Here is a 26,891-nt window from a genome sequence, read left to right on the forward strand (position 1 = left end):
AGAATGCCACATTAGAATCCATTTTCTGGTTGCAATTGGCTTCCACCCGTGGGTGATGAAAGAGACTGGACAAGGGCTTTGCAAGCTCTTTGCCCATATCTTTAACAGTCTGGCCTGGTTCCCTTGGATTGGAAGGATGTTCATGTAATTCTGATTTTTATAAAGGGTGACAAGTCAGATCCAGAGAACTATAGGCCTCTTCATCTGATGTCAGTTATGGGTAAGATGCTCTTTATTATCAATTAGATAAAGAAGAAGTCATTAGGGACATTTAGCACAGCTTCTGAAAAAGAAGGCCGTGTCCTACTAATTTGGTAGAATGTTTTGAGAAAGTTCCCAGGTTAGTACATGAGGGTATTCCAGCAGACATTGTCTACTTGGACTTCAGAAAGCCTTTGATAAGGTACCTTGAAATCATTTACTCTACAAAGCAGAATCTTGTGGGTTCGATGGGAAGTTGCTGCAATGGATTAAGAACTGGCTTCCTTCCCCTGGACAGAATGTTGTTATTGGTGACTGGATCTGTTTGCAGGCAGGCTACCAGTGGTGTCCCACAGGGATCGGTGTTCGGCCCATTGCTTTTACTATCTTAATAAATGTCCTAAATATAGGTGTTGGAGGAATGGACTGCAAGTTCATGGGTGCATAGTGTAGTTTTGAAGGGTCGGGAGGACAAGGCTAACTGCCTGTGCCATCTTCAGGGCTGTTTGCCTATTTTCCAATTAAATGACAAAATTAAGTGGCCGAAGGGTTGGTAACCAGATGACATGGATTTAAGATAATTGGCTAAAGAACCAGAGGTCAGATGAGGAGATATTTTTTATGCAGTGAGTTTTTTTTTGATCTGGAATGCATTGCCTAAAAGGTCGGTGGAAGCAGATTCAATAATAACACTCAAAAGGGAATTGGATAAATACTTGAAGTGCAAACATTTGCATGGCTATGGAGAAAGAGCAGGGCAGTGGACTAATTGGATAGCTCTTTCAAAGAGCTGGTACAGGCACGATGGGCTGAAAGGCCGACTTCTGTGCTGTATCATTCTATGATTGTATTCTACAAAACCACCTTGTGCTGTAGAATTTTTCAGCATAGAAGCAGGAAAAATCAGTTTCCCCAATTGTTGCCCTCGACCAGGGCTATCTCAAGATAATCCAGCGAGCACATCATTTGAGGAGGGAGAATGTGTTGAAGCCACTTTTTATTTTAAAGGGATTTCATTCATTACCTTTCCACTTTCCTGCAGACTGCTCGAAGACAAAGAAAGCTGTTCTGCCGTTATCACAACAACAACCACCCTCGCTTAATTATTGCCCCCATCAAAGAAGAGGATGAGTGGGACAGTCCGCACATTGTGCGTTACCACGAGGTGTTATCCAATGCAGAAATTGAAAGAATTAAAGAGATAGCCAAGCCCAGGGTGAGTGAAGAACCCCGTTTCATTTCTTAAAGTGCGTCTCAATGCTGCTTTGTACATCTTGTTGTGATTTATAGTCTGCTTAACCTTTGGGCCTCAGTTGTTGAGGGCCTGATCCATTAATAAGATGGGCTCATGCGACGTCCGTCTTTCTGCCTGAACCCATGAAGAACTCTAGCAAGCTGACTGGCTATGGTATCCCACATCTCATTTACAGTGTGCCTATTTCACTGTGACATTTGGGCCCACTTGGGCCTTTCTGTGCATGATGCTTTCATCAACAACAACAGCAATTTGTATTTATATAGCGCCTTTAATATAGCGAAACATCCCAAGGCGCTTTACAGGAGTATTATGAGATTTTTAAAATTGACACTGAGCCGCATAAGGAGAAATTAGGGCAGGTGACCAAAAGCTTGGTCAAAGAGGTATGTTTTAAGGAGCGTCTTGAAGGAGGTAGAGAGGTGGAGAGGTTTAGGCAGGGAATTCCAGAGCTCAGGACCTCGGCAACAGAAGGCACGGCCACCAATGGTTGAGCAATTATAATCAGGGATGCTCAAGAGGGCAGAATTAGAGGAGTGCAGACATCTCGGGGTGGGGAGGGGGGGTGGTTGGGGTTGTGGGGCTGGAGGAGATTACAGAGATAGGGAGGGGCAAGGCCATGGAGAGATTTGAAAACAAGGATGAAAATTTTGAAATCGAGGCGTTGCTCAATCGGGAGCCAATGTAGGTTGGCGAGCACAGGGGTGATGGGTGAGCAGGACTTGGTGCGAGTTAGGACACGGGCTCCCGAGTTTTGGATCACCTCTAGAATGTGGGAGGACAGCCAGGAGTGTGTTGGAATGGTCAAGTCTAGAGGTAACAAATGCATGGATGAGGGCTTCAGCAGCAGATGAGCTAAGGCAGGAGCAAATACGGGCGATGTTACGGAGGTGGAAATAGCCCTCTTTATGTCACCTATGCATTCTTATGTGTGCATGAATAATCGACTGTGGAAAATATTACAGTCAGCTAGTAACCTCGGCCATTCGAGCTCTGTGAAACTCATTGACCAGCTCGGAACAGTATTATAGAATTGCCGATGTACAAATCAAACTGCTTCCGTGCACCAAATGTAAAATATCCTCTTTCAACTCAGTCCAAGTATGTTGGATTGGATGAAAGAATTTTATTTCGATCAAATCATAAGTAGTCATTTCAACAGCGAATTCCCTGGCCGTCCTCCAACAACGGACATTTGTTAGTCAGACCATTGTGCGATTCTGGCCTTCAGGCTGCAAGTCTAAGACAGTCATTGTCGTCTGAACAAAAAAGTTGGATCATTTCTTTGTCAATACTTGGTTGGAGGGGACGGCCTTAAAATCACCGTGCTCAATTTAAAGAGTTTCCATTTTAGGTTTTTTGTGCTTGTCCAACCATATGCATTTTTAAGGAAATACAGCTATTTTGCGATAGATTTAGTTGATGCAGTCTCGGCCATGGTTGTAATCTCAGCAAAATTCTAAGTTAGAGGCTGGGAGAGGGAAGCTCTACTACTGCAGAGAAACCCCTGTGCTCCAACCAACTCTACGTCGCTGCTTTCGCCACACATTTTACTATTCGACTAAAAATAATAATATAAAAGCAAAGTTTAAATAGGGATAAGGATTGAATATTTGACATTAAAATAGATCCTGAATTACATCTGTGCACATTCTCCCATCACACGTTATTGATGTCACCTCAGTTTTTATAAAGCAGTAATTCCTCCAACTCACTATCAGCAATGCTACGAGAGACCTGTCAGTACATATATGATTTTTAATACTTTTATGCCCATTTTCTCCGGACGACTTTCCTTCCTTAGTCTAATGAAGCATCCTAACTGCCATTACCCCTGAGATCAGATAACTCAGCACATTAGTGGTAACTTTCTTTTCTGCATCACTTAGTACCTCAGCCAGTGATTCATTTACCCACTGAGCTACTGGGGGAAGTTTGTAACCAATTTATAGCACTGTGGCAACTATAGCAGTATTAACCACATAGACCTGTTAACCACATGTTACAGTTGCTGTACTGTTTCTCACCACCACACAGCTTGCACTGAATATGCACTGAAGATGTGAGACCTCCAATTCTGGCCTCTTGCACATCACAGATTTTCATCACTCCACCATTGGCAGCCGTGCCTTCAGCTGCCTCGGCCCTAAGCTCTGGAATGCATTCTGCCTCTCTACATCTGGCTCCTCCTTTAAGATGCTTCATAAAACCAACTCTTTTCCCTATCCTAATATCTCCTTATGTGTCTAAGTGTTCAAATGTAATTGATAACGCTCCTGTGAAATGCCTCGGGATGTTGTGCGACGTTAAAGGCGTTATGCAAATTCAAGTTGTTGTTGTGTGTGGTTCTTGTTGGTGAATATAGAGACATAACAAAAATCAGGGATGAGGAAATGCCACTCAGGCCATCAAACCTGGTCCTTCCAGGACATGCGTCGATCATGGCAGAGTTCAGAGTGGAATACACAAATTACCTTCAGCGCGACATGAGTCTTCGCAATCTTTTGCGCCAGTTTTAAAAAACATTGCGCTAGAAACAGGCCCCTCCCACAAAACTGAACACATCCCCAGATCGAATTAATCGCCATCAAGTGTTTCCGCTAATTGTGCTTGTTTGCTGGCTGTCGAGGTGGCTCTAAAAATTAAGCTGGGTCATTTGGGTACAAGGACACCGATGGGTACGTTTTAAAAGCTTTAGATTGAATTTTTTTTTAATTTACTAAGAAACTGACTACTATACATCAATATAACTGGAAACTTATTCTGTATTTTTTTTTTGTAATCATTTTCAGTCATTTAAAATGAGGTTACTCACAGATGACACTGTGATTTAAAGTGCTCGGGACCAAAATTCCAGTGTTCTGCACCTCCCGTTAGCTCCTCCAGGGGGGCGCTAATGGGGCGCGAAACTGTTTTCACCCAGAGGGCACTATCGGCCCCCGCGCAATCGGGCGGGAGTTAGTGGAGGCACAAACACTAGTAGCGCCACTCTCCACTAGTAACACCCCGGGCCGCCGCGTCATCGCCGTGCGTGGCGACCCCCTTCTGCCCCACGTCGGGAATTGGCCAACACCCTGCCAGCCTGCTTCAGGTGATGCCCGCGCTAGTCTCACGGGTCGCGAACCAGGCCAACCTCCGCTCCCGAGGCGGATGTCAAAGGGAGGGTGCGCTGCACCACGTGCCGCCATTTTTTTTCTTCGGCCGACTCACCGGTCGGCCCGTTCTGCTTTGCTGTCGCGTGGCCCGGCCCGCCGTCGTGCAATCCGTCTCAGTGCTTGGCTGTGGCCACCGCACCATGCAGCCCTGGTGGCCCAGTGGAGGCTAGCAAAGGACCTGCAGAGTTCGCAGCGTCCCTCCCCCTGCCCGAGTAGCGCCCCCGACCCCGCCCCAAAGGGAAGTGGAGCGCGCGACATTGCGCCCCACTTCCCGTGAGGGGCGGTAATCACCAATTTCGCAGCTGGGGCGGGCGCAGGAACTCCCGTCTCCCCTCGGTGATAAACCCATTTTAATCAAACTGCTCTTAAAGATATCATCGAATATTTTTTAAAGCAAATTGTTTTTTTAAAAAATGAAGTTTTAAAACGCTGCCCGATTGCACTATTTCTTGGCAGAACTTGCTTTCAGTGATATGCAAATGAGCTCAAATGGAAACTTAAAAAAAAAACACTTCTCAAAACAGGCACAATTTTGGGCTCAAATTACACCCGTTTCACCAATTGTGCCCAAAGCGGAAACTCCATGGGGTTGGATGAAGAGGGGTGGTAGGAGGCTGTTGTGAAGAATTAGCGTTGGCATAAGCCAGCTGGGTTCAATGGCCTGTTTCTGTGCATAGACTCAATGTAACGCGATGTACAATGGTGTCTTTTGAGTTGCATAAATATAATTTTCTTTTGTTCTCTCGATGTGGGGGATGCAGAAAAGGCTATGTGTATTGCCCATCCCTGGTTCCCTTGACAAGGTTGTGATAGGCCTTCCACTTGAACTGCTGTGGTCCTTGTGGTGATGGTACTCCCAAAGTGGTATTATGTAGGGAATTCCAGGACTTTGACCAAAAAAACAAAGAATTGGGTCATTGCCAGTATGTCAGTCTGCTTTCGTGGCTTATTATTGAACATCATAGCGATCGTTTACAACTGAACGGCTTGCTTGGCCACATAAAGGGCATTGAAAGCCAACCATATCCTGAAGGACATTAGTTGTCAGACTGGGCCTGAGGCAGGTGATAAGAGATGGAACCTGAGGGGAAAACCTACTTGACCTTGTCCTCACCAATCTACCTGTCCTCGATTCATCTATCTTATTACAGCATTGGTAACAGTGACCACCGCACAGTCCTTGTGGAGACGAAGTCCCATCTTCACACTGAGGACACCCTCCATCGTGTTGTGTGACAACAGATCTAGCTGCTCAAACCTGGGCATCCATGAGGCGCTGTGGGCCAACAGCAGGAGCAGAATTGTATTCCACCACAATCTGCAACCTCATGGCCCAACATATCCCCTCATTCTACCATTACCATCGAGCCGGGGCCCAACCCTGGTTCAATGAGGAGTGTAGAAAAGCATGCCAGGAGCAGCACCAGGCATACCTGAAAATGAGGTGCCAACCTGGGGAAGCTGCAACACATGCACGCTAAGTAGCAGAAGCAGCATGCTACGGTCAACGGATCAGATCAAAGCTCTGCATTTCTGCCACATCGAGTCGTGAATGGTGGTGAACCATTAAACAATTAACGGGAGGAAGAAGCTCCATGAATATCCCCATCCTCAATGATGGTGGAGCCCAGCACGCAAGTGCAAAAGACAAGGCTGAAGCAATTGGAACCATATTCAGCCAGAAGTGCCGAGTGGATGATCCATCTCAGCCATCTCCTGAGGTCCTCACCATCACAGAAGCCAGTCTTCAGCCAATTTGATTCACTGCACGTGATATCAAGAAACGACTAAGCGTATTGGATACAGCAAACCCTATGGTCTCCGACAACATCTCAGCTGTTGTGCTGAAGGCTTGTGTTTCAGAATTAGCCGTGCCTCTAGCCAAGCTGTTCCAGTATAGCTACAACACTGGCATTTACCCAACTTTGTGGAAAGCTACTCAGGTATGTCTTTTTCACAAAAAGCGGGACAAATCCAATCCGGCCAATTACCGCCCCATCAGTCTACTCTCAATCATCAGCAAAGTGATGGAAGGTGTCATCGACACTGCTAGCAAGCGGCACTTACTCACCAATAACCTGCTCACTGATGCTCAGTTTGGGTTCTGCCAGGACCACTCAGTTCCAGACCCATTACAGCCTTGGTCCAAACATGGACAAAAGAGCTGAATTCTAGAGGTGAGGTGAGAGTGACTGCCCTCGACAGCAAGGCTGCATTTTGACCAAGTGTGGCATCCAGGAGCCCGAGTAAAATTGAAGTCAATGGAAATCGGGGGGAAACTCTCCGTTGGTTGGAATCATACCTAGCACAAAGGAAGATGGCTGTGGTGGTTGGAGGTCAATCATCTCATCCCCATCGCTGCAGGAGTTTCTCAGGGCAGTGTCCTAGGCCCAACCATCTTCTGCTGCTTCATCAATGACCTTCCCTCCATCATAAGGTCAGAACTGGGGGTGTTCACTGATAACTGCACATTGTTCAGTGCCATTCACAACTCCTCAGATAATGAAGCAGTCTATGCCCACATGCAGCAAGACCTGGATGACATTTAGGCTTGGCAAAAGTGGCAAGTAACATTCGTGCCTCACAAGCACCAGGCAATGACCAGCTCCAGCAAGAGAGAGTCTAACCACTGTCCCTTGATATTCAACAACATTACCATCGCCAAATCTCCCACCATCAACATCCTAGGGGTCAGCATTGACCACAAACTTAACTGGAGCAGCCACATAAATACCGTGGCAACAAGAGCAGGTCAGAGGCTGGGTATTCTGTGGTGAGTGTCTCACCTCCTAACTTCCCAAAGCCTTTTCCACCATCTACAAGGCACAAGTCAGCAGTGTGATGGAATACTCTCCACTTGCCTGGATGAGTGCAGCTCCAACAACACTCAAGAAGCTCGCACCATCAAAGACAAAGCAGTATGCTTGATTGGCACCTCATCCACCACCTTCAACATTCACTCCCTCCACCACCGGCGCACCGTGGCTGCAGTGTGTACCATCTACAAGATGTACTGCAGCAACTCACCAAAGCTTCTTCGACAGCAAACCCGCAACATCAATCACCTAGAAGGATAAGGGCAGCAGGCGCATGGGAACACCAACACATGCAAGTTCCCCATCAAGTCACACACCATCCTGACTTGGAAGTATATCACCGTTCCTTCATCATCGTTGGGTCAAAATCCTGGAACTCGCCCTGCCCCCCCCCCCCCACCCCGTCAAATGCACTGTGGGAGTACCTTCACCACAAGGACTGCAGCGGTTCAAGAAGTCATCTCACCACCATCTTCTCAAGGGCAATCAGGGATAGGCAATAAATGCTGGCCTTGCTTAAGACGCCCACATTCCAAGAATGAATAAGAAAAAATGTAGTGTATGACTGTAGTCATAAGTAATCTAGAATAAAATGGCAGGCAGGTTCCTTTACCTGAAGGACATTAATAAACCAGAACTCATCAAGGCTCCTTCGAATGCACTTTCAGAACCCGCGACGTCTACCACCTAGGGCAGCAGGCACATGGGAACACCACCACCTCCAAGTTCCCCACCAAGTCACACACCAGCCGTTTGTCGCTGGGTTAAAATCCTGGAACTCCCTCCCTAAGAGCACTGTAGGAGTACCTTCACCACACGGACTGCAGCGGTTCACAAAGTCGGCTCATCACTATCTTGTCAAGGAAAATTAGGAAGGGGCAATAAATGCTGGTCTTGCCAGAGATACCCAAAAACAGAAAATGCTAGTCAACACTCAATGGGTTAGTCAGCATCTGTGGAGAGAAGAGGTGAGTTTAACATGGGGTCTACCCCTGAAATGTTAACTTATCTGTCTCTCTACAGATACTGACATTTCTGACATCAGTTAGCTAGTTGGGTTTTAATGACATTTCAGCAGCTTTGATGGACATTGGAACCGGTTCTGGGGGAGGTGGAACCAGTACAAACCGGATGATCTACACCTGGGCAAGACCGGAACCAATGTCCCAGGGAGAGTGTTTGCTAGTGCTGTTTGGGAGGAGTTAAACTAATATGGCAGGGGGATGGGAACCTATGCAGGGAGACAGAAGCAAAAGATAGAAAGGAGAACAGTAAAAGTGGAGGGCAGAGAAGCCCAAGGCAAAAAACAAAAAGGGCCACATTACAGCAGAATTCTAAAGGGTCAAAGTGTGTTAAAAAGACAAGCCTGAAGGCTCTGTGCCTCAATGCGAGGAGTATTCGGAATAAGGTGGACGAATTAACTGCGCAGATAGCAGTTAATGGGTATGATGTGATTGGCATCACGGAGATATGGCTCCAGGGTGACCAAGGCTGGGAACTCAACATCCAGGGGTACTCAGCATTTAGGAAGGATAGACAGAAAGGAAAAGGAGGCGGGGTGGCGTTGCTGGTTAAATGGGAAATTATTGCAATTGTAAGGAAGGACATTAGCTTGGATGATGTGGAATCGGTATGGGTGCAGCTACGGAATATCAAAGGGCAGAAAACGCTAGTTGGAGTTGTGTACAGGCCACCAAACGGTAGTAGTGAGGTTGGGGACAGCATCAAACAAGAAATAAGGGATGTGTGCAGTAAAGATACAGCAGTAATCATTGGCGACTTAAATCTATATATTGATTGGGCTAACCTAAATGCGGTGGAGGAGGATTTCCTGGAGTGTATTAGGGATAGTTTTCTAGACCAATATGTCGAGGAACCAACCATAGAGCAGGCCATCCTAGACTAGGTGATGTGTAATGAGAAGGGACTAATTAGCAATCTTGTTGTGCGAGGCCCCTTGGGGAAGAGTGACCATAATATGGTAGAATTCTTTATTAAGATGGAGAGTGACAAAGTTAATTCAGAAGCTAGGGTCCTGAACTTAAGGAAAGGTAACTTTGATGGTATGAGGCGCGAATTGGCTAGATTAGACTGGCAAATGATACTTAAAGGGTTGACGGTGGATAGGCAATGGCAAACCTTTAAAGATCATATGGACGAACTTCAACAATTATACATCCCTGTCTTGGGTAAAAATAAAACGGGGAAGGTGGCTCAACCGTGGCTATCAAGAGAAATTAAGGATAGTGTTAAATCCAAGGAAGAGGCATACAAATTAGCCAGAAAAAGTAGTAAGCCGGAGGACTGGGAGAAATTTAGAATACAGCAGAGGAGGACAAAGGGTTTAATTAAGAGGGGGAAATAGAGTACGAGAGGAAGCTTGCTGGAAACATAAAAAATGACTGCAAAAGCTTCTATAGATATATGAAGAGAAAAAGATTAGTGAAGACAAACGTTGGTCCCTTGCAGTCAGATTTGGATGAATTTATAATGGGGAACAAAGAAATGGCAGACCAATTGAACAAGTACTTTGGTTCTGTCTTCACAAAGGAAGACACAAATAACCTTCCCGATATACTAGGGGTCCGAAGGTCTAGTGAGAAGGAGGAACTGAAGGATATCCTTATTAGGCGGGAAATTGTGTTGGGGAAATTTGACGGGATTGAAGGCCGATAATCCCTAGCACCTGGTAGTCTACATCCCAGAGTACTTAAGGAAGTGGCCCTAGAAATAGTGGTTGCATTGGTGATAATTTTCCAACAGTCTATCGACTCTGGATCAGTTCCTATGGCTGATGTAACACCACTTTTTCAAAAAGGAGGGAGAGAGAAAACAGGTAATTATAGACCGGTTAATCTGACATCAGTCGTGGGGAAAATGTTGGAATCAATCATTAAGGATGAAATAGCAGCACAATTGGAAAGCAGTGATAGGATTGGTCCAAGTCAGCATGGATTTATAAGGGGAAATCATGCTTGACAAATGTTGTGGAATTTTTTGAGGATGTAACTAGTAGAGTGGACAAGGGAGAACCAGTGGATGTGGTGTATTTGGACTTTCAAAAGGCTTTTGACAAGGTCCCACACAAGAGATTGGTGTGCAAAATCAAAGCACATGGTTTTGGGAGTAATGTACTGACGTGGATGGAGAACTGGTTGGCAGACAGGAAGCAGAGAGTCGAGATTAACGTGTCCTTTTCAGAATGGCAGGCAGTGACTAGTGGAGTGCCGCAGGGCTCAGTGCTGGGACCCCAGCTCTTTACAATATATATTAATTATCTGGATGATGGAATTGAATGCAATATCTCCAAGTTTGCAGATGACACTAAACTGGGTGGTGGTGTGAGCTGTGAGGAGGACGCTAAGAGGCTGCAGGGTGCTTTGGACAGGTTAGGCGCGTGGGCAAATACATGGCAGATGCAGTATAATGTGGATAAATGTGAGGTTATCCACTTTGGGGGCAAAAACACGAAGGCAAATATTATCTGAATGGCGGCAGATTAGGAAAAGGGGAGGTGCAGCGAGACCTGGGTGTCATGAAGGTTGGCATGCAGGTACAGCAGGCAGTGAAGAAGGCAAATGGTATGTTGGCCTTCATAGCAAGGGGATTTGCGTATAGGACCAGGGAAGACTTACTGCAGTTGTTCAGTGCCTTGGTGAGGCCCCACCTGGAATATTGTGTTCAGTTTTGGTCCCCTAATCTGAGGAAGGACGTTCTTGCTATTGAGGGAGTGCAGCAGAGGTTCACCAGACTGATTCCTGGGATGGCAGGACTGACATATGAGGAGAGACTGGATCGACTGGACCTATTTTCACTGGAGTTTAGAAGGATGAGAGGGGATCTCATAGAAACATATAAAATTCTGACAGGACTGGACAGGTTAGATGCAGGAAGAATGTTCCCGATGTTGGGGAAGTCCAAAGCCAGGGGACATAGTCGTAGGATAAGGGCTAAGTCATTTAGGACTGAGATGAGGAGGAACTTCTTCACTCAGAGAGTTGTTAACCTATGGAATTCCCTACCGCAGAGAGTTGGTGATGCCAGTTCATTGGATATATTCAAGAGGGAGTTAGATATTGCCCTTGCGGCTAAAGGGATCTAGGGGTATGGAGAGAAAGCTGGAACGGGGTACTGAAGGAATGATCAGCCATGATCTTATTGAATGGTGGTGCAGGCTCGAAGGGCTGGATGGCCTACTCCTGCACCTATTTCCTGTGTTTCTATGTTTCTATGGACATCTTACTGGTGCATAAATCTAATGTTGTCATGATGGAACAAACAGTGAGTGGCTGGTGCAGCAGAGTGCTGGAAAATCTCTCTCCAATACGTGAGGAAAACTGAGTCCTCAATCTCTGCCCTCCGCCCAGTGTTTGGCACTTATTATCCGTATGGCAGCTGCTGTCCTTGACCCAAGTGGTCAGGGTGACTTGGATCTTTGTGTTCTGTGCCTTGCTGTTGATGAATGCCAAGATCCAGCAACAGTAGAGCAGGATGTGATCCAGTGCCACAACCCACAGCCATTTGATGCCACATGACCAGCTCTCTCAGAGCTGCTTCAAGAAGCATCTTGGATAAAGCCATTTGTTTGATGACAGTCATTCAATTGAAAGTCATTATGGGACACAGTGATCAAATGGCGGTTAGCATAGGGGTTCACCATAAAACTGTCCAAATGTATTCACTTTTAAATCTACTTTTGTTGTTGAAAGAGCCAACTTACTTTCTGATCTTTCAATCTCACAGTTGGTCAGAGCCACAGTTAGGAACTCAGTCACGGGGACCCTAGAAGTAGCGAACTATAGAATCAGTAAGAGGTAAGATGATTGCCATGGCAGCCAAAGCAAACAGGGTTTTTGATTGGCTTCATAGCCGCTTTTAACCGTCTGCTGTCAAATCAGATGGCCAATCAAAAATAAAACCTGGAGGCTTTGCTTGTTGTCTTTGTTTGTGCTTCTCCTGTGATTTATCACATTTCATTTTTTTAACACAGCTGGCTCGAGCAACAGTGCGTGACCCTAAAACGGGTGATCTAACTGTAGCCAATTACAGAGTATCAAAAAGGTAAGCTTTGAACAGAAAGCCATGGGGTCTCTGGGTGCCAAATCATATTCTATTCTTACAAGCATTTCGGGGGGCCGTGGGGGAAAGAGGAATGGCTTGTAGCATTCAAACAACTGCATGTGAAGATGTCGAGGTGGCAATCTTAATATTAGTGCCAAAGCTTCTTGCAAATAACAAGTATCTGTTTCAACCTGACACTGTTTCAGTACCATTCAGGACAAAACACACACACACACACACACACACACACACGTTTCCCTAGGGTTATCATTTATTGTAACATGAACACGATTTCTTTATGCGTTCCCATAAGTGGAGCGTTTTAATTTGTTGTTTTTTCCTCATTTTATTGAAATGGATCTTATACTTTAATACTTAAAACCATTTCTACATTGCTTAAACTTTGGGCCAGTAATCGAATGTTTTGCTGCCAACCATGGCGATTCAAACTTACCAATTGGGCGAGCTTCATTAGTTCCTACCTTCCCTGGCAGAGTTATCACTGAGTGATTCTAAGGAAGGGACTTGTTCCAGGCACAATGCTACAAAGATCAAAGAGGTGCCTATGGCCCATACCCGGTGATACCCCAACTGAAGACAGAAGTGCAGCCACAGCAGTGAAAGGGAAAAGAGAGAGATTTTGTTGAGAAATGTAAATTGGAGTCACAGGTAGGTAGTGCGGAAAACACTAAGGTTCAGAAAAGTAGGAGCAGAAAAATTAGATTCGTTGAGAAGTAGTGGTTAGACGATACGTAGGGGTTTTGAAAGGAAGGACAGACTGAGAATTTAAGAGTTCCACAGTTTTGAGGTACTGAGGATGATTTAGAGTGAATGTGCATTGAGTGTGACAGAACAGGTAAGATATTGGCATAACTATGTAAGCTTTAAGATGGCAGATTTATTCAAAAAATATCCTTTTGATGAAATCTGCCATCTTAAAGCTTACATATTTATGCCAATGTGGGTCGGTAAGCAGAGGATAACGATTTAAAATAATTGGCAAAAAAAACAGAGGGGAGATGAGGAGAATTCTTTTTACGCAGTGAGTTGTTATGATCTGGAATGCACTGCCTGAAATTGTGGTGGAAGCGAGTTCAATAGTAACAATTGGATAAGTACTGGAAAAGGAACATTTTTTAGGGTTAGGCAAGTGTGACTAACTGGACAGCTCTACCAAAGAGTCGGCACAGACATGTAGGGCTGAATGGCCTCCTTCTCTGTGCTGAATGATTTCCTGGTGTGATAAATATCATATAATTCAAAATCTTAGCTCACTGAGTTCCAAATAGATCTTGTGATATCTTGGGAAATGCTGAGAAGTGGCCTTTATGGTTTACACAGATTGCCAGGCGCAAGCTGACCATTGTCAAGTTCAACAGTAGGTGGCAACATAAAGCTATTCAGACATCGGAATGTTCTTTTGCACAAGAACGTGATGCCTTTCTGCTGTTAAATATTGGATTATTTTGTTGGATGTAAATGCTGGTGAGTGAAGTGCAGTTTTTCTACATCTTACACCTGGGGCCGATTTTCCAACATGTGCTGCCCGTGGGTGAGTGTGTGTGCCACTGGCATAAACCCAGAGAATGAACTCCTCTGGCATTGCTATCCAGCTCACTCAGGCCAAATCTCACGTGCAGGAGTAAATTCTGCCTAGTTTAGATATCCACTCACACTAGCTATTCTGGGTCTGCTGTCTGGGATTGGCCAGTTAGTGAGGAGTTACAGGCTGTGCTGTGAACTCATGCCCACCAGGGGCAACAATGACAACAATTTGTATTTATATAGCGCTTTAATGTCATAAAACGTCCCAAGGCGCTTCACAGAAGTATTATAAGACAAGCAAAATTGACACTGAGCGACATAAAGAGAAATTAGGGCAGATGCTTGGTCAAAGAGGTAGGTTTTAAGGAGAGTTTTAAAGGAAGAAATAGAGGTAGAGAGGCAGAAAGATTTAGGGAGGGAATTCCAGAGCTTAGGACCTAGTCAACAGAAGACATGGCCACCAATGGTGGAGCGATTATAATCAAGGATGCTCAAGAGGGCAGAATTAAAGGAGCACAGATGTATTGTAGGGGGAGTGTGCAGGATTGTGGGGCTGGAGGAGCTTACAAGATAAGGAGGAGCGAGGCCATGGAGAGATTTGAAAACAAGAATGAGAATTTTGAAATTGAGGCCTTGCTTAACCGTGAGCCATTGTAGGTCAGGGAGCGTAGGGGTGATGGGTGAGCGGGACTTGGTGCGAGTTTAAAAATTGGACTGAAGGCTATTTTTTTAAGGAAACTAAAGTGAGGAAAGGCTTTTATTCTCTCTCTGGTGTGAATTTGAGCTGATGAGAGAAAAGTATGATGTGATGTGCTCTCTGCTTCTCTCTCCTCCTCAAATTCGAATTTGATGCCAGTTTTTCTACTTCAGGAAAAGCTTTAGAAGGTCATCAAGGACTGTTCAGCAATAAAGAGGCACCATCCTATCAGATATTATGGCCAACATTGTTTACATTTAGAAATCCAGGCAGATGACCACAGCTCTTGGTGCAGGACTCCACCATGGTTAAAAGGAGTGGATGGGAAGCTGAAGTTAACCAGGAATTAGTGATTGCTTTGACACCAATCTTGAGTTTTGAGGATAGAAACTCTTGGTCCTTGCTAAGTTAGGGTCAGTACCATTGGTCTCGGCGCCTTGGGTTAGGGAGGAAAAACTTGGTCAGGGTTTCCGTCCGGTGCAAGTGTGGCTGTCTAAATCCCCGGTGAGCATAGGATTCGTTGTGATGGCCCCCATTGTCAAAATAGCAAACTTACACTCGCTGTCTGGGCTCACGTGGGGAGTGACTACCTGGACAAGGTATTGGAGAGCAAGCAGCATCCATGGAATTGTACCATGGCAATATCGTCAGGTGAGGAGGAGTGAAGGGAGAACATCTGATCAAAAAGGAAGGGAAAAGTCTTGAAGTCGGAAGAAAAGGGATAAGTGATGGAGTTAAGGCATTCCGCAGTGTAGCATTTGTGGGAAAGAATGACTTCATTCATAACTGAGAATGTAGGGAGAAGAAAGACTGTGTAGAGTGGCATATTTGTAGCGTAGAAGGATCAGAGAATCATAGAAATTTATGGCATGGAAGGAGGCCATTTCGGCCCATCGTGTCAATGCCGGCCGATCAAGAACTATACAGCCTGAAGTAGGAAGAGGTAAAAGTTCACGGGTTGAAGGACCACAGCCATATCAATAGAAAGACTGGGACAAAGGGATGAGTGAGAGATTTCATGTCACATGACTAGCTTTTTCCTGTCTCCTGAAGATGTTGGGGCTTTACAGAGAGTAGTTTGTTTGCAAACAAATAATGTAATGATGTTAGCCATAGTGAGACACATGTCACTTGCACGTGGCATTTTTATGATGAAAATGGCACAGGACATTTCTGTTCCTCCCCCCACCCCCACCAATCCCACTTTAAAAAAAGGCTCCCCAAATGAAAGCCATACAAATGCACAGTGAGGTTGCTCAGTGACTGAAAGAGAAAGATAGACTGAAGTTTTGGGTGATAATCTTCAGGGCCTGATGAAAGGACATGAACCCGTCTTCATTGAAATGAAAGACATTGCAGTCTGGTTGTGGGGTTGCTGTGATGCCATGAAACAGTGGCAGGTAATTAAATGGTTGTCACTTTTGTTTTTGAACACCTTATTAACATTTGCTACTGAAACAATAGGCTCTCAATTCAATCTGAAACTCTTCATGGACTTGCCTTCTCTTTCCTGATCTGCGATGCCAATCTGTCCATCGCCGAGCTTTCGGAAATTAGATAAAAAGGAGCATAAAGTTGGACCAAATAAATTGATGGTTTCAAATTAAAAATGTATGGTAGCCTATCACTATCAGTGTGTCACTATCAGTCAGTCACCACCAGTGTGCCCCTGTAGTCCAGTCTGTCACTATCAGTGTGTCAGTATGGTTCAGTCTGTCACTATCAGTGTGTCCCTGTGGTCCAGTCTGTCACTATCAGTGTGTCACTGTGGACCAGTGTGTCACTATCAGTCTGTCACTATCAGTGTGTTACTATGGTCCAGTCTGTCACTATCAGTGTGTCCTTGGTATCCAGTCTGTCACTATCAGTGTGTCACTATCAATGTGTCACAATAGTCCAGTCTGTCACTATCGGTGTGTCACTATCAGTGTGTCACTATCAGTGTGTCCCCGTGGTCCAGTCTGTCACTATCAATGTGTCAATATCAATGTGTCACTATCAGTGTGTCACTATCCATGTGTCACTGTGGACCAATGTGTCACTATGTATCACTATCAGTCTGTCACTATCACTGTGTCACTATGGTCCAGTCTGTCACTATTAGTGTGTCACTATCAGTGTGTCACAATGGTGCAGTCTGTCACCATCAGAGTGTCACTATATGTGTGTCGCTGTGGTCCAGTGTGTCACTATCAGGGTGTCACTATGGTCCAGTCTGTCACTATCAGTGTGTCACTATCAATCTGTCATTATCACTGTGTCACTATGGTCCAGTTTGGCACTATCAGTCTGTCACTATCCGTGTGTCACTGTGGTCCAACCTGTCACTATCAGTGGCCCTGTGGTCCAGCCTGTCACTAACGGTCTGTCACTAACAGTGTGTCACGATCAGTCTGTCACTACCAGTGTATCACTATCACTGTGTCACTGTGGTCCAGCCTGTCACTATCAGTGTGTCACTATCAGGGTGTCACTGTGGTCCAGCCTGTCACTATCAGTGTGTCACTATCGGTGTGTCACTGTGGCCCAGTCTGTCAATATCGGTGTGTCACTATCACTGTGTCACTATGGTCCAGTCCGTCACTATCAGTGTGCCACAATCAGTCTGTCACTATCACATTGTCACTATGGTCCAGTCTGTCACTATAAGTCTGTCATTATCAGCCTGTCCCTGTGGTCCAGTGTGTCACTATCAGTGTGTCACTATGGTTCAGTCCGTCACTATCAGTCTGTCACTATCAGTGTGTTACATTGGTCCAGTCTGCCACTATCAGTGTGTCACTATCAGTGTGTCACTATCAGTGTATCACTATCAGTGTGTCACTGTGGTCCAGCCTGTCACTATCAGTGTGTCACTATCTGTGTGTCACTATGATCCAGACTGTCACTATCAGTGTGTCACTATCAGGATGTCACTATCAATCTGTCACGATCAGTGTGTCACTATCAGTGTGTTACTATCAGTGTGTCACTATGGTCCAGTCTGTCACTATCAGTGTGTCACTATCAGTCTGTCACTATCAGTGTGTCACTATGGTCCAGTCTGTCACTATCAGTGTGTCACCAACAGTCTGTCACTATGGTCCAGTCTGACACTATCAGTGTGTCACTATCCGTGTGTCACTGTGGACCAGACTGCCACTATCAGTGTGTCACTATCCGTGTGTCACTATGGACCAGTCTGCCACTATCAGTGTGTCACTGTGGTCCAGCCTGTCACTATCAGTGTGTCACTGTGGTCCAGCCTGTCACGATAAGTGTGTCACTATCAGTGTGTCATTGAGTTCCAGCCTGTCATTATCAGTGTGTCACTGTGGTCCAGCCTGTCACTATAAGTGTGTCACTATCAGTGTGTCACTGTGGTTCAGCCTGTCACTATCAGCGTGTCACTGTGGTCCAGCATGTCACTATCAGTGTGTCCCTATAATCCAATCTGTCACTATTAGTTTGTCACTATCAGTGTGTCACCATGGTCCAGTGTGTCACTATCAATGTGTCACATCAGTGTGTTCCTGTGGTCCAGTCTGTCACTATAAGTGTGTCACTATGGTTCAAGCTGTCACTATCAGTCTGTCACATCAGTGTGTCCCTGTGGTCCAGTCTGTCACTATAAGTGTGTCACTATCCATGTGTCACTGTGGACCAAACTGTCACTATCAGTGTGTCACTATCAGTGTGTCACTGTGGTCCAGCCTGTCACTATCAGTGGCCCTGTGGTCCAGCCTGTCACTATCGGTTTATCACTTACAGTGTGTCACTATCAGTGTGCCCTTGTGATTCAGTGTGTCACTAACAAGTGTGTCACTATGGTCCAGTCTGTCACTATCCGTGTGTCACTGTGGACCAGACTGTCACTATCAGTGTGTCACTGTGGTCCAACCTGTCACTATCAGTGTGTCACTGTGGTCCAGCCTGTCACTATCAGTGTGTCCCTGTGGTCCAGCCTGTCACTATCAGTGTGTCACTATGGTCCAGTCTGTCACTATCAGTGTGTCATTATGTCCAGCCTGTCACTATCAGTGTGTCACTATCCGTGTGTCACTGTGGACCAGACTGTCACTATCAGTGTGTCACTATCCATGTGTCACTATGGTCCAGCCTGTCACTATCAGTTTGTCATTGTGGTCCAGCTTGTCACGATCAGTGTGTCACTGTGGACCAGTGTGTCACTATCAGTCTGTCACTACCAGTCTGTCACTATCACTGTGTCACTATGGTCCAATCTGTCACTATTAGTGTGTCACTATCAGTGTATTACTATGGTCCAGTCTGTCACTATCAGTGTGTCCCTGGTGTCCAGTCAGTCACTATCAATGTGTCACTATCAGTGTGTCACAATGGTCCAGTCTGTCACTATCAGTCTGTCAATATCACTGTGTCACTATGGTCCAGTTTGTCACTATCAGTGTGTCACTATCGGTGTGTCACTATCGATGTGTCACTATCAATGTGTCCCTGAGGGTCACTATCAGTGTATCACTATAGTCCAGTTTGGCACTATCAGTGTGTCACGATCAGTCTGTCACATCAGTGTGTCCCTGTGGTCCAGTCTGTCACTATCAGTGTGTCACTATGGTCCAGCCTATCACTATCGGTGTATCACTATCAGGGTGTCACTGTGGTCCAGCCTGTCACTATCAGTGTGTCACTATCAGTGTGTCACTGTGGTTCAGTCTGTCAATATCAGTGTGTCACTATCACTGTGTCATTGTGGTCCAGTCTGTCACTATCAGTCTGTCACTATCAGCCTGTCCCTGTGGTCCAGTGTGCCACTATCAGTGTGTTACTATGGTCCAGTCTGTCACTATCAGTGTGTTCCTGGTGTCCAGTCTTTCACTATCAGTGTGTCATAATGGTCCAGTCTGTCACTATCAGTCTGTCACTATCAGTGTGTCACTATGGTCCAGTCTGTCACTATCAGTGTGTTACTGTGCTCCAGTTTCACTATCAGTGTGTCACTATCAGTCTGTCTCTATGGTCCAGTCTGTCACTATCAGTGTGTCACTATCAGTATGTCACTACGGTCCAGTCTGTCACTATCAGTGTGTCACTATCAGTATGTCACTATGGTCCAGTCTGTCACTATCAATGTGTCACTATCAGTGTGTCACTATGATCCAGTCTGTCACTATCAGTGTGTCACTATCAGTATGTCACTATGGTCCAGTCTGTCACTATCAGTGTGTCACTATCAGTATGTCACTATGGTCCAGTCTGTCACTATCAGTGTGTCACTATCAGTGTGACTCTATGGTCCAGTCTGTCACTATCAGTGTGTCCCTGTGGTCCAGTGTGTCACTAGCACTATGTCACTATGGCCCAATCTGTCACTATTAGTGTGTCACTATCCGTGTGTCACTGTGAACCAGACTGCCATTATCAGTGTGTCACTATCCGTGTGTCACTATGGACCAGACTGTCATTATCAGTGTATCACTTTGGTCCAGCCTGTCACTATAAGTGTGTCACTATCAGTGTGTCACTGTGGTTCAGCCTGTCACTATCAGCATGTCACTGTGGTCCAGCATGTCACTATCAGTGTGTCCCTATAATCCAATCTGTCACTATTAGTTTGTCACTATCAGTGTGTCACCATGGTCCAGTCTGTCACTATCAGTGTGTCCCTGTGGTCCAGTGTGTCACTAGCACTATGTCACTATGGCCCAGTCTGTCACTATTAGTGTGTCACTATCCGTGTGTCACTGTGAACCAGACTGCCACTATCAGTGTGTCACTATCCATGTGTCACTATGGACCAGACTGTCATTATCAGTGTGTCACTGTGGTTCAGCCTGTCACTATCAGCGTGTCACTGTGGTCCAGCATGTCACTATCAGTGTGTCCCTATAATCCAATCTGTCACTATTAGTTTGTCACTATCAGTGTGTCACCATGGTCCAGTCTGTCACTATCAGTGTGTCACATCAGTGTGTTCCTGTGGTCCAGTCTGTCACTATCACTGTGTCACTATGGTTCAGGCTGTCACATCAGTGTGTCCCTGTGGTCCAGTCTGTCACTATCAGTGTGTCATTGTGATCCAGCCTGTCACTATCAGTGTGTCACTATCCGTGTGTCACTGTGCTCCAGCCTGTCACTATCAATGGCCCTGTGGTACAGCCTGTCAATATCGGTCTATCACTTACAGTGTGTCACTATCAGTGTGCCCTTGTGGTCCAGTGTGTCACTATCAGTGTGTCACTATGGTCCAGTCTGTCACTATCAGTGTGTCACTGTGGACCAGACTGTCACTATCAGTGTGTCACTGTGGTCCAACCTGTCACTATCAGTGTGTCCCTGTGGTCCAGCCTGTCACTATCAGTGTGTCACAATGGTCCAGTCTGTCACTATCAGTGTGTCATTATGTCCAGCCTGTCACTATCAGTGTGTCACTATCCGTGTGTCACTGTGGATCAGACTGTCACTATCAGTGTGTCACTATCCATGTGTCACTATGGTCCAGCCTATCACTATCAGTTTATCATTGTGGTCCAGCTTGTCACGATCAGTGTGTCACTATCAGTGTGTCACTGTGGTCCAGTGTGTCACTATCAGTGTGTCACTATCAGTGTGCCGCTATCCGTGTGTCACTGTGGACCAGTGTGTCACTATCAGTCTGTCACTACCAGTCTGTCACTATCACTGTGTCACTATGGTCCAGTCTGTCACTATCAGTGTGTCCCTGGTGTCCAGCCTGTCACTATCAGTGTGTCACTAAGGTCCAGTCTGTCACTATCAGTGTGTCACAATGATCCAGTCTGTCACTATCAGTGTGTCACTATCCGTGTGTCACTGTGGTAGTGACAGACTGATAGTGAAACACTGGTCCAGTCTGTCACTATCACTGTGTCACTATGGTCCAGTCTGTCACTATTAGTGTGTCACTAAGGTCCAGTCTGTCACTATCAGTGTGTCACAATGGTCCAGTCTGTCACTATCAGTGTGCCACTGTCAGTGTGTCACGATGGTCCAATCTGTCACTATCAGTGTGTCACTGTTGTCCAGCCAGGCACTATCACTCTGTCACTATTAGTGTGTCACTAAGGTCCAGTCTGTCACTATCAGTGTGTCACAATGGTCCAGTCTGTCACTATCAGTGTGTCACTATCAGTGTGTCACTATAAGTGTGTCACTATGGTCCAGTCTGTCACTATCAGTGAGTCACTATCAGTGTGTCACTATCAGTGTGTCCCTGTGGTCCAGTGTGTCACTATCAGTCTGTCACTTACAGTGTGTCACCATCATTGTGTCCTTGTGGTCCAATCTGTCACTATCAGTGTGTCACTGTTGTCCAGCCTGGCACTATCACTCTGTCACTATCAGTGTGTCACTAAGGTCCAGTCTGTCACTATCAGTGTGTCACAATGGTCCAGTCTGTCACTATCAGTGTGTCACTATCAGTGTGTCACTATAAGTGTGTCACTATGGTCCAGTCTGTCACTATCAGTGTGTCACTATCAGTCTGGCACTATCACTGTGTCACTATGGTTCAGGCTGTCACTATCAGTCTGTCACATCAGTGTGTCCCTGTGGTCCAGCCTGTCACTATCAGTGGCCCTGTGGTCCAGCCTGTCACTATCAGTGTGTCACTATCAGTGTGTCACTGTGGTCCAGCCTGTCACTATCAGTCTGTCACTTACAGTGTGTCACCATCATTGTGTCCTTGTGGTCCAATGTGTCACTATCAGTGTGTCACTATGGTCCAGTCTGTCACTATCAGTGTGTCACTATCAGTCTGTTACTATCACTGTGTCACTATGATTCAGTCTGTCACATCAGTGTATCCCTGTGGTCCAGCCTGTCACTATCAGTGTGTCACTATCGGTGTGTCACTATGGTCCAGTTTGTCACTATCAGTGTGTCGCTGTGGTCCAGTGTGTCACTATAGGTGTGTCACTATGATCCAGTGTATCAGTGTGTCACTATCAGTCTGTCACTATCACTGTGTCACTATGGTCCAGTTTGGCACTATCGGTGTGTCACTATCGGTGTGTCACTATCGATGTGTCACTATCAGTGTGTCGCTATCAATGTGTCCCTGTGGGTCACTATCAGTGTGTCACTGTGGTCCAGGCCGTCACTATCAGTCTGTCACTATCCGGGTGTCACTGTGGTCCAGTCTATCAATATCAGTGTGTCACTATCAGTATGTCACTATGGTCCAGTCTGTCACTATCAGTGTGTCACTATCAGTGTGTCCCTGTGGTCCAGTGTGTCATTAGCACTATGTCACTATGGTCCAGTCTGTCACTATCAGTGTGTCACTATCAGTATGTCACTATGGTCCAGTCTGTCACTATCAGTGTGTCACTATCAGTGTGTCCCTGTGGTCCAGTGTGTCATTAGCACTATGTCACTATGGTCCAGTCTGTCACTATCAGTGTGTCACTATCCGTGTGTCACTATGGACCAGACTGCCACTATCAGTGTGTCACTGTGGTCCAGCCTGTCACTATCAGTGTGTCACTATCAGTGTGTCATTGTGGTCCAGCCTGTCATTATCAGTGTGTCACTGTGATCCAGCATGTCACTATCAGTGTGTCCCTATAATCCAATCTGTCACTATTAGTTTGTCACTATCAGTGTGTCACCATGGTCCAGTGTGTCACATCAGTGTGTTCCTGTGGTCCAGTCTGTCACTATCATTGTGTCACTATGGTTCAGGCTGTCACTATCAGTCTGTCACATCAGTGTGTCCCTGTGGTCCAGTCTGTCACTGTCAGTGTGTCATTGTGATCCAGTCTGTCACTATCAGTGTGTCACTATCGATGTGTCACTGTGGACCAAACTGTCACTATCAGTGTGTCACTATCAGTGTGTCACTGTGGTCCAGCCTGTCACTATTAGTGGCCCTGTGGTCCAGCCTGTCACTATCGGTCTATCACTTACAGTGTGTCACTATCAGTGTGCCCTTGTGGTCCAGTGTGTCACTATGGTCCAGTCTGTCACTATCCGTGTGTCACTGTGGACCAGACTGTCACTATCAGTGTGTCACTGTGGTCCAACCTGTCACTATCAGTGTGTCACTGTGGTCCAGCCTGTCACTATCAGTGTGTCACAATGGTCCAGTCTGTCACTATCAGTGTGTCACAATGGTCCAGTCTGTCACTATCAGTGTGCCCCTGGGGTCCAGTCTGTCACTATCAGTGTGTCACTATCAATGTGTCACTATGGTCCAGTCTGTCACTATCAGTGTGTTACTGTGCTCCAGTTTCACTATCAGTGTGTCACTATCAGTCTGTCTCTATGGTCCAGTCTGTCACTATCAGTGTGTCTCTATGGTCCAGTCTGTAACTATCAGTGTGTCACTATCAGTGTGTCACTATCAGTGTGTCACTATCGGTGTGTCACTATGGTCCAGTTTGTCACTATCAGTGTGTCGCTGTGGTCCAGTGTGTCACTATAGGTGTGTCACTATGATCCAGTGTATCAGTGTGTCACTATCAGTCTGTCACTATCACTGTGTCACTATGGTCCAGTTTGGCACTATCGGTGTGTCACTATCGGTGTGTCACTATCGGTGTGTCACTATCAGTGTGTCGCTATCAATGTGTCCCTGTGGGTCACTATCAGTGTGTCACTGTGGTCCAGGCCGTCACTATCCGGGTGGCACTGTGGTCCAGTCTATCAATATCAGTGTGTCACTATCACTATGTCACTATGGTCCAGTCTGTCACTATCAGTGTGTCACTATCAGTGTGTCCCTGTGGTCCAGTGTGTCATTAGCACTATGTCACTATGGTCCAGTCTGTCACTATCAGTGTGTCACTATCCGTGTGTCACTATGGACCAGACTGCCACTATCAGTGTGCCACTGTGGTCCAGCCTGTCACTATCAGTGTGTCACTATCGATGTGTCACTGTGGACCAAACTGTCACTATCAGTGTGTCACTATCAGTGTGTCACTGTGGTCCAGCCTGTCACTATCACTGTGTCACTATGGTTCAGGCTGTCACTATCAGTGTGTCCCTGTGGTCCAGTCTGTCACTATCAGTGTGTCATTGTGATCCAGTCTGTCACTATCAGTGTGTCACTATCGATGTGTCACTGTGGACCAAACTGTCACTATCAGTGTGTCACTATCAGTGTGTCACTGTGGTCCAGCCTGTCACTATCGGTCTATCACTTACAGTGTGTCACTATCAGTGTGCCCTTGTGGTCCAGTGTGTCACTATGGTCCAGTCTGTCACTATCCGTGTGTCACTGTGGACCAGACTGTCACTATCAGTGTGTCACAATGGTCCAGTCTGTCACTATCAGTGTGCCCCTGGGGTCCAGTCTGTCACTATCAGTGTGTCACTATCAGTCTGTCTCTATGGTCCAGTCTGTCACTATCAGTGTGTCTCTATGGTCCAGTCTGTAACTATCAGTGTGTCACTATCAGTGTGTCACTATGATCCAGTCTGTCACTATCAGTGTGTCACTATCAGTATGTCACTATGGTCCAGTCTGTCACTATCAGTGTGTCACTATCAGTGTGACTCTATGGTCCAGTCTGTCACTATCAGTGTGTCCCTGTGGTCCAGTGTGTCACTAGCACTATGTCACTATGGCCCAGTCTGTCACTATCAGTGTGTCACTATCCGTGTGTCACTGTGGACCAGACTGCCACTATCAGTGTGTCACTATCCGTGTGTCACTATGGACCAGACTGCCACTATCAGTGTGTCACTGTGGTCCAGCCTGTCACTATAAGTGTGTCACTATCAGTGCGTCATTGTGGTCCAGCCTGTCATTATCAGTGTATCACTGTGGTCCAGCCTGTCACTATAAGTGTGTCCCTATAATCCAATCTGTCACTATTAGTTTGTCACTATCAGTGTGTCACCATGGTCCAGTCTGTCACCATCAGTGTGTCACATCAGTGTGTTCCTGTGGTCCAGTCTGTCACTATCACTGTGTCACTATGGTTCAGGCTGTCACACCAGTGTGTCCCTGTGGTCCAGTCTGTCAATATCAGTGTGTCATTGTGATCCAGCCTGTCACTATCAGTGTGTCACAATGGTCCAGTCTGTCACTATCAGTGTGCCCCTGGGGTCCAGTCTGTCACTATCAGTGTGTCACTATCAGTCTGTCTCTATGGTCCAGTCTGTCACTATCAGTGTGTCTCTATGGTCCAGTCTGTAACTATCAGTGTGTCACTATCAGTGTGTCACTATGATCCAGTCTGTCACTATCAGTGTGTCACTATCAGTATGTCACTATGGTCCAGTCTGTCACTATCAGTGTGTCACTATCAGTGTGACTCTATGGTCCAGTCTGTCACTATCAGTGTGTCCCTGTGGTCCAGTGTGTCACTAGCACTATGTCACTATGGCCCAGTCTGTCACTATCAGTGTGTCACTATCCGTGTGTCACTGTGGACCAGACTGCCACTATCAGTGTGTCACTATCCGTGTGTCACTATGGACCAGACTGCCACTATCAGTGTGTCACTGTGGTCCAGCCTGTCACTATAAGTGTGTCACTATCAGTGCGTCATTGTGGTCCAGCCTGTCATTATCAGTGTATCACTGTGGTCCAGCCTGTCACTATAAGTGTGTCCCTATAATCCAATCTGTCACTATTAGTTTGTCACTATCAGTGTGTCACCATGGTCCAGTCTGTCACCATCAGTGTGTCACATCAGTGTGTTCCTGTGGTCCAGTCTGTCACTATCACTGTGTCACTATGGTTCAGGCTGTCACACCAGTGTGTCCCTGTGGTCCAGTCTGTCAATATCAGTGTGTCATTGTGATCCAGCCTGTCACTATCAGTGTGTCACTATCCGTGTGTCACTGTGCTCCAGCCTGTCACTATCAGTGGCCCTGTGGTACAGCCTGTCACTATCGGTCTATCACTTATAGTGTGTCACTATCAGTGTGCCCTTGTGGTCCAGTGTGTCACTATGGTCCAGTCTGTCACTATCAGTGTGTCACTGTGGACCAGACTGTCACTATCAGTGTGTCACTGTGGTCCAGCCTGTCACTATCAGTGTGTCACTATCCATGTGTCACTATGGTCCAGCCTATCACTATCAGTTTATCATTGTGGTCCAGCTTGTCACGATCAGTGTGTCACTATCAGTGTGTCACTGTGGTCCAGTGTGTCACTATCAGTGTGCCGCTATCCGTGTGTCACTGTGGACCAGTGTGTCACTATCAGTCTATCACTACCAGTCTGT

General features: G+C 46.1%; 1 protein-coding gene across 9 annotated transcripts in view; it reads left to right on the forward strand.

Annotated features, from left to right (window-relative positions):
* The window catches only part of LOC139262850 (prolyl 4-hydroxylase subunit alpha-2-like), a 156,956-nt gene that overhangs the window by 95,058 nt on the left and 35,007 nt on the right, over positions 1 to 26,891 (forward strand). For all 9 annotated transcript variants that reach the window (XM_070878045.1, XM_070878049.1, XM_070878048.1 and 6 more), the window contains 2 exons: positions 1,244 to 1,417; positions 12,418 to 12,488. In XM_070878045.1, the coding sequence (XP_070734146.1) occupies positions 1,244 to 1,417; positions 12,418 to 12,488 (245 nt within the window). The remainder of the gene's footprint in view (positions 1 to 1,243; positions 1,418 to 12,417; positions 12,489 to 26,891) is intronic.

Source organism: Pristiophorus japonicus, chromosome 4, assembly GCF_044704955.1.
Source record: "Pristiophorus japonicus isolate sPriJap1 chromosome 4, sPriJap1.hap1, whole genome shotgun sequence".
Lineage (NCBI taxonomy): Eukaryota > Metazoa > Chordata > Chondrichthyes > Pristiophoridae > Pristiophorus > Pristiophorus japonicus.